This window comes from Nicotiana attenuata, unplaced genomic scaffold, assembly GCF_001879085.1.
Source record: "Nicotiana attenuata strain UT unplaced genomic scaffold, NIATTr2, whole genome shotgun sequence".
Classification (NCBI taxonomy): domain Eukaryota; kingdom Viridiplantae; phylum Streptophyta; class Magnoliopsida; order Solanales; family Solanaceae; genus Nicotiana; species Nicotiana attenuata.
The window spans coordinates 239,276-248,142 of NW_017671262.1; the positions used below are offsets into that span (position 1 = coordinate 239,276).

General features: G+C 36.6%; 1 protein-coding gene across 1 annotated transcript; it reads right to left on the bottom strand.

The window, feature by feature from the left end:
* Positions 1 to 487: 487 nt before the first annotated feature.
* LOC109207137 (probable copper-transporting ATPase HMA5) lies at positions 488 to 7,543 on the bottom strand. The gene is made up of 6 exons (XM_019370023.1): positions 7,123 to 7,543; positions 3,364 to 4,755; positions 3,026 to 3,280; positions 2,815 to 2,937; positions 1,860 to 2,339; positions 488 to 1,459 (listed from the first exon to the last, which is right to left on the bottom strand). The coding sequence occupies exons 1-6, from the start codon at positions 7,429 to 7,431 to the stop codon at positions 1,040 to 1,042; spliced, it is 2,979 nt and encodes a 992-aa protein (XP_019225568.1). The 5' UTR covers positions 7,432 to 7,543; the 3' UTR covers positions 488 to 1,039.
* Positions 7,544 to 8,867: the final 1,324 nt, after the last annotated feature.

Sequence of the window (8,867 nt, forward strand, 5' to 3'; positions counted from 1 at the left end):
TCAGATAAAGCATATGTAAATATGGAATCACACAATTCTCTCCGCTTTGAGAAATATTGTAAATCCATGTCGAAAGCTACTAAGTAGGCAAATTTGTGGGAGAAAAGGTGCACCGATAGCTAGATTTACTCCAACTTTTTATTGAAAACAAGAGCAGAAAGCATGATAAATGAAAGGTGATCAACAAGCGTTGTGGAGTAGTAGTAAGTAGTCTTTCATTCTTAATCAGAACTCTCGCAATCAGTTTCAAACCCTGATATGGAGCCACCGATGTTAGGAAGCGCTTTGCCCCCAATGTGAGATTTTCCGGCACGAATCCGAATTTAATCAGATCCCAATAAAATTACTGGACATCGATTTCAAACCATGATTTGGAGTCACCCCTCTTAGGGAGTGCTTTGCCCCAATGTAAAACTTTTCGGTATGAATCCGAATTTAATCAAACCTCAATAAAATATCCCAAAGATGCAGTATTCCAGAAGACTACTCGATGTAAAATAACTTTATAACAACTGCTTTCATCAAAAATGTTTAACGAGTTATACACGTAATAAACAACAAATACAAAAGTATATATCATGCAAAACCATTCAAAATATAAAGTTATGCAATAAGAAGCAACATGAGAATTAATGGGATTAGCACTTTTGGTTGAAAAGCAACCACATATTAGTATACATGGTGATAGAAAGGCCACTTAACTAGCACAGTTTGAAACTCGATACATAATGAGTCAGTTCCTCTATCCTTCTCCGCTTAAATAAGCTTTGTCTATGGCTGAGTTCGAACCCCTACGTGCGCAAGTGTTAGGATCCACCGGCTCATCCTCTAAATACGAAATTTAACAAAGACAGAACAGAATCACTTTGTTTCAATGATATATCCAATCAAACTGAATAGCATTAAGAGCTTCACGATCACTCCCATAAATTTCAGTAGACAGAAAGGTCGAGGAAGCTACCATAATGCAACCAAGCTAGTTTAACCCACACATCACGCATTGCGCTCTTACTCCTAATATGCAACATATTTACAGATCTTAGGACTCAATAGTTATGCCTCCAATTTCAAGGTTATCAAGCTTTTTTGGCCTCATGTAATTCTTCAGCAAAAGAGAGCTGCAGACAACACTTACTGAAGAGGCAGCCATTGCAGCTCCTGCTACCCATGGTGGCAACCGAAATCCAGTAGACGGGAAAAGAGCTCCGGCAGCAATAGGGATGCCAAGAAAGTTATAGCCAAATGCCCAAAAGTAGTTCAGGCGAATTCGGCCAAAAGTTTTCCTGGAAAGATCAATAGCGGTTATGACATCTTCAAGATTGCTTTTCATTAGGACAATATCAGCTGCCTCAATAGCTATATCTGTCCCTGCACCTATTGCCATTCCAACATCTGCTGCTACTAACGCTGGCGAGTCGTTAATTCCATCTCCCACCATTGCAACAACTTTTCCCAAACTCTGTTGATCAATTAAGAGAATTAAGCACCAGCCTTAACAAAATAGATAACACTCCCTCTGTTTCATTTTATATAGCGGTGTTTTACTGGACACATAGTTTAAGAAAGGCTGTTGGCACATATCAAAAGTATCCTCAGAACTCGCGATTTTAAACATAACATGACATTTCTATGGCTATAACATACTTTAAGGGTTAAATGTAAATTTTAAAGCTAAATAGGTTCCAAATATGAAAATGCGTCATTCTTTTCCTCAACGTACTAGAAAAGAAAGAGTGTCATGTAAAATGGAGCAGATGGAGTACTAGTCAGTATAATAGAAGAAAATTTTAGTATTAAATTTGGGCTAATTAGTTCTTTAAAAGCAAAATGTGTTATCTTTTCATGTTATCAAAATTTACCTGTAGCTCCTTCACTTTTTCTGCTTTGTCTTCAGGTTTTGCTTCTGCTATAACATCATTAATGCCAACTTCCTTGGCAATGGCATTAGCTGTTCCCCAATTGTCACCCGTTACTAGCTTACTCTCAACATTCATAGACTTAAGAAGAGAAATGACTTCACGAGCTCCAGGCTTCACTGGATCAGATACAGCAACAACACCAATCAGTACACTATCAATTGATACAAGAATTCCAGTTTGAGCCAATTCTTCTGCTTCTGCTAGTACTTCATCGGCATCAACTGGAACAAAAATTCCTTGCTCTAACATCAACCTCTTGTTTCCAACTATTACTTTTTTGTTATGGACAATGGCCTTCACACCGTGGCCAGTTATAGACTCAAAGTCCTCGGCTTCAGGCCACACAGGATTCTCCTCATCCTCTCTAAACTTTTTAGCATATTCAACTATTGCCTTGGCCGAGGGATGCTCGCTATTTACCTGAAATTCAAGTGTAAGATATCCTTCTTAGATATTGGCAAGGACAAACGCTTGTGTTCACTATATGAGAAAAACGTTTGACCAATAGTGTTCAAGGAGCTCGTGAGCCAGAACAAATTAACAGAATAGAGTTTCATCCAATCCACTGACTTCAAAAATAATGCCTCATATTGTCTGCTTAAGCAGATTCAGCAGGAGAATATCGGAGCATTATCTTGATAAATCTAGTTTAAAAAGCATAAACTGCTCTGAAGAGTATCTTGTGCAACAACTTTAACTGCACTAATATTATGTAACAAATGCAAGGCTCAAAGAACATCATTTCTAAATGCTTTCAAAACTAGCAGGGGGGACGGTAACGTGGCTAAGTTAACAAAGGTGATAGAACTTGTAGGGCAACAAAAGAATACTCAACAACGGGGGCTTGCAGTTGTGAAAATGCCACTCAACAAGTCCAAACCAGACTAAAATTTACCTCAGCTGCAGCAACCAATTCGTAAAATTCTCGAAGTACCATAGATCTGAAAAGCTTTGTATTTACAACAACTGGTTTGCCCATTGTAAGAGTCCCCGTCTTATCAAACACTATACAGTTCACCTACAGAAACAGACGATGATTTTTTGTCAAGTTAAATTTTTATGAAATGGCATTGCCGGAAGCATAGTTCAGAATTATTGGGACGTACCTTTTGTGCGCTTTCTAAAGCCTGCCCGCCTTTAATAAGAACACCTTGAGAAGCACCAACTCCTGTACCAACCATGACAGCAGTTGGAGTAGCAAGACCAAGGGCACATGGGCAAGCTATGACCATAACCGATATACCAAATTGAAGGGCAAGCTGAAAGCTATCCATAGAAGACGGAATCCAGGATTTAGGATAGCTGTTGTACTTTCCAGATAAATACCAGGCCAGCCAAGTGGAAAAGGAAAGAATAATAACCTGAAATTGCAAAAAGATCATCAACTCTCTGAGAGTCATAAGACGATAACGTAGATCTCAACAGGAAGCCAGTTAATACTCACAAGAGGCACAAAATATTTAGAAATACGATCAGCAAATTTTTGAACAGGAGCTTTAGCCATTTGTGCTGATTCGACCAGCCGAACAATCTGTGAAAGAGCACTCTCAGATCCAACTTTAGTAGCTCTAATATGCAGAACACCATTCTCATTCACAGTTCCTCCAATCACCGTATCGCCTTTCCTTTTGGCCACTGGCCGAGATTCTCCGGTTATCATGCTCTCATTCACGTGGCTTTGTCCCCAGATGACAAAACCATCACAGGCTACTTTTGCACCTGGAAGGATTCTGATCGCATCGTTCTTCTGTATCAGTCGGCTATCCATTTCTTCCTCTTTCACCACATTCCCTTCGTCATCAAACTGTAATAATGTTGCTGTCTCAGGGGCCAAATTCATAAGCTTAGCAATTGCCTCGGATGTCTTTCCTTTGGCCAAAACTTCAAGATACTTCCCAAGTAGAATGAAGGAGATGAGCATCGAGCTGGTCTCAAAAAAATCAGTAGACTTGAAGCTTGGCGAAGTTGCAGCTCTCAACACCGAGTAGACAGAATAAAAGTAGGCTGCATTTGTTCCCAAAGCAATCAAAACATCCATGTTTGCAGAACCATGACGTAGCGCTTTGTAAGAACCAGAGTAGAAATGTCGGCCTATGATGAATTGCACTGGAGTAGAAAGCACCCACCGCAAAATCTCACCAATGCTAAGCATGTTTACAACTTTAATATCCAATCCATCCTTCAGACCGGGAATATACATGAAGACCATGGAGGTCAAGAAAACCGGAATGGTAAAAACCAAGCTCCAGAGAAAGGACTGACGATAGTGTTCGATTTCTTCTTGTCTATGGGATCGTTTGCCGCCTCCTTCCGGAAATATCATTGCCTTGAACCGTCCAGAACCAGTTGACTCAATTACTTGAATAAAATTTCTAGGTCCTATTATATCTGATTTATAAGAAACGGATAGCTTCTTGAGCTCAAGATCAATATCAATGTCTTCAACGCCCGGAAGTGCTCTAAGAGAACTTTCAATAAACCTCATTGAATCTTCAGTGAATACTCCATCAACTTTCAGCAATATTTTGCTCCTATCTTCTCCTGTACTAATTAATATGGCTTCAAATCCAGTATCTTCTATGGCTTCTAAAATCCCATTGTAAGTTAATATCCTCGGATCATATTGGATTTCAGCCTCTTCGGTTGCTAATGCAACTTGTGCTTTCTGTACGCCTGGGATCAAAAGCAAAGCAGATTCCACAGTTGTCGAGCAAGAAGTGCAGGTCAGTCCTTTTATACGTATCCGACAGACTTGGGAGGTCTTTTCATTTGTCTCCTCTATAATCAGTGTTGCCTCGAATCCAACATCTTCTATGGTCTCGCGGATCATTTCCTCCTGCACATTTGGGCAATTATTCTTAGCAACCGCTTTGTCCAAACATCTAACAACTTAAAGAACGGTAGCTCTAGTATTTCTTCGAGTAGAAATATATCTGCGCGAATATTAATATTAATGAACTGCATAGCTAAGAAGTCTGGAAAACCAATTACTAACTTTTACTTCTAGAATTACTGCTGTATGATGCAGGGTACTGGTTACTAATATGTCAATGCAGCCTTATCGTGGTACTATGCATAATTTTTTTTACCAATGTCATTAGTTTTAATACTAATTGAAAACAGATGAATCTGACGCCAAAACGCTCATTGCCCAAAGTAACTGCAATCATGCTAAATTCAAGAATCCGACAAATAGACATCGATAAACACCAACTCCCAAGTGAAACTAGCCCACGAATGAGCGAAGTTTCTCAAAATTTTGGAGAACAATTGATGACGACAATCTTGATTCTTCAGCCTTTTAAGAAATTGACAATTTGGCGAGTAACTCAATTAGATTTATTAGCCGAAAATCAGGGTGAAATAGACTAGATAACAGAATTCTACTTCCTCTTACGCAACCGACATTTAGCCAAAAGTGAAATCTTAAAGGAAGAGCAAAATGATAAAAAAACTGGAACTTACCAAGTTGCTTAGAAGATATACAACATATTCAATTCAATGGAATACCTCACTTCTAAACAAATAATCATGTTGCTTGCAACATGCATAACATATTCAGTGGAGTACCTAACTTCTATAAAAATCATAAATAAAATACAGAATCCAGAACCAACGTGCCAAAAAAAGAATTTTTTACCTTCTTTCACCAGCTAAAATTCCCAGAAAACTGTTGCTGAAATAAATAGTTTGTGCTAATAAGAAGTTGAAAGAAAATTTGGGTTCACATTAACAAAGCTACTGTAAAATAATAACTCGAACTATATATGATTAGCAGAATCCAGAAACAACGTGAAAACTGAATTTTTTAACCTTCTTTCACCAGCTAAAATTCCCTGAAAACTCTTGCTGAAATATATAGTTTGTGCTAATAAGAAATTGAAAGAAAATTTGGACTCACATGAACAAAGCTATTGTAAAATAATAACTCGAACTATGAACTCAAGAAACTTAAACCACCGGGAGAAATTTAAAAATAGCCAGATTTACAACTGGTCGTTCAAAAATAGCCCAATTTCAAAAGTTATCGAAATTTAGCCACTTTTTATGTAAAGATAAATCTGAGCGAAAACACTGTTCAAAACCAGGAAAATACTCCAGTATATTATGCTGGAGTTCCAGCATAAGTATACTTGAACTCCAGCATATTATACTGGAGTTCCAGGAGCATAATATGATGGAGTTCCAGCATAAGTACACTAGAACTCCAGCATAATATACTGGAGTTCCAGCAAGTATATTGGTCCAATACAATATACTGGAGTTTGGAGCACCAGTCTCCAGTATATTATACTGGAGCCAGCAAAGTATACCGGTCCAGCATAATATGCTGGAGTTCATACACAAGTGCACCGAACTCCAGTATATTATGCTGGACCGATCTCTATTGCAGCAAAATAGTGGCTATTTTTCATTGACTTGGTAAACGCTGGCTATTTTTGATTGACCGGTCCGAAAACTGGCTATACCGTGCTATTTTTACTAAACCACCTCGATGACCACTAATAGAATTTCAAGCCTGTATGATTAGCAGAATCCACTAAAACTTCCAGAAGAACAAATTTTTACACTCTTTAACCAATTAAAAATCCCAGAAAATTCTTGCAAAAACAAAATAGTACTACTATGAAACAAATAACAACATCATACCCGGTATATCCTCACATGTGGGGTCAGAGGCGGATGTAACATATTAGTATCGGGCTCAACTCAACCCATTACTTTTGCCGAGGGGCATAAATTTATATATAAAAGTCCAATAAAATTGCAATAAATAGTAGCTCCGAACCCATAACTTTAAGAATACAATCAGAGGCGGACCCAGGATTTGAGAGTCGGGGATGCACTTTTGGGTTTAACCAAAATCTGCTTTGTATATAGGGTGTAAACTATTAATATAGCACTATTTTCTAAAGACATACATGTATATATGGAAATTTTGCCCAACTTTACGGGTGTCGGTGACCCCTCCGGGTACAATATAGGTCCGCCTCTGAATATAATGAGTTCAATGCTAAACACCTAAAAGGTAACCCATAAAGTTTAAATCTTGGATCTGTCATGCCACTGTGTGGGGTCTAGGGAGGGTAGTGTATACGCAAACCTTATCCTACCTTGTAGGGGCTGACTGTTTCTAAGAGACCCTCGGCTCAGGCAAGCACAGTCACAACAAATAATTGGAGGAAAATAAAATTAGACTCACATTGACAAAGGTGGAATAAAAAATAACTTGAGCTTTGTTATTCAGTACATCAACAACAGCTTCTTTAATCCCAGGAAGTCTTTTAATTGCCTTTTCAACAGATCCAGCACATGCAGAACAACTCATCCCATTAACTGAAAAAACGGCCTTTGATTCTGTTCCATAAATACTTTTCTCTTCATCTGTAGATACAGAAACACCCTTTGGATATTTAGGCATTGATGGATAATGTGGTTTTGGTGATAATTCTCCATAATTACTGCTCTCATTTCTTAGACACGCAAATGAAAAAAACTTAGCAGTCGCCATTGATACAGAGGTTTTTTTCTGTGCTCAATTCTTGAATTGCTTTCTCATGAAACAACAGTTGGTATTATATATTGAATGAGGAATAAAAAATTGAATTTTGTTTTGCTTGTAAATTATGTTGTGCAACTTTAATTTATTTGGTTGGTGTTATAAAGTTGAGGGCTACTTAGTGGTGGATGTTGAAATATTTTAGGACGTCACAGGGTTAATGTGTGATATGGGTATTTAATTAGGGTGTGTTTGGTACGAAGAAAAATATTTTTCTTGTAAAATATTTTCATGTTTTTCTTGTTTAGTTGGTGAATGAAAATCTTTTTTCCGAAATTTTTTTCTACTGTTTGATTAGAGAGTAGAAAATATTTTTTAGGATAATAACTTTTTGTGCTAGTGTCCTCACACGCCTTCCCCCAAGTCCTTATATTTTCTGTGTTCTCCCCTTCCCCATTATCCAACATTTTCGTGACTTTATTTTCTTCAAGAATTTAATTATTCTTCTAAAAATTCACACAAATTCAAAGGAACTAATGTGTTGTTTTACTTTTTTACGCAAAATAACGTTGAAATTTGTGCTCCATAACTTTAAAAAAATACTTTTTATTTGTTGAAAAAGAAAGTACTATTTCTACAACATGAAAATAAAGTACTCATTTTGTTGAAATGAAAGAAAATACTCATTTTGTTGAGATGAAAGAAAATACTCATTTTGTTAAAATAAAAAAAATATTTTTTTTACATCATGAAAAAAAAGTAATTTTTTTGTTAAAATGAAAGGAAAAACTTTTTTTATATCGTGAAAAGAAAATATTCATTTGTTCAAATAAAAAAACTCTATCTATAACATAAAAAGAAAGTAGGAGTAATATTAATAATATTTCTAGTTTAGGGTGGGGTGGGAATGGGGTGGGTGGGTGGAGTTGGGGTGGGGTGGGGGTGGGGCGGGGAATGGGGAAAGGCTTGAAAAGAGTTTTGAAAAATATTTTGTCTTGTCTTGATAGAGAAAACATCTCCCTCTAATTGGAGGAAAATGAGTTCATGAGAAAAATATTTTTCAAAATATTTAAGCCAATTAATCATGAGAAAATTAAAAAACATATTCTGAAAAATATTTCCTTCATACCAAACACACCCTTAATGTCTAATATTTGATCAACCGACTCTGGTTAAAAAAGATGACAAACTCAAAGTAGTTTGATTTGAAAAATATAAGCTGATTCGAAAATAAAGTTCTTTTCGGAAAAAAAAAAAGGAAACTTAGCTAGCGACGTAGATTTGGTTAAAACTTGAAAATTTGAAATTGTGTTAAAAAATAACTTTTAGAAGTTAAAATTGTATTTGAACATATTTTTCATGTAAAAATTTAAAGTTTTATGAGTGAAAAAAAAATTTTATCCAAAAATTACTCTAAACCAATTTTTGGGAACTTGAAATTTTTTCTT

Coding starts and splice junctions, on each gene's coding strand:
- LOC109207137 (XM_019370023.1), bottom strand. CDS start 7,431: ATGGCGACTGCTAAGTTTTTTTCATTTGCGTGTCTAAGAAATGAGAGC. Junction 2,938..3,025: donor CTTTAGAAAGCGCACAAAAG/GTACGTCCCAAT, acceptor CTGTTTCTGTAG/GTGAACTGTATAGTGTTTGA. Junction 2,340..2,814: donor AATTGGTTGCTGCAGCTGAG/GTAAATTTTAGT, acceptor CTTGAATTTCAG/GTAAATAGCGAGCATCCCTC.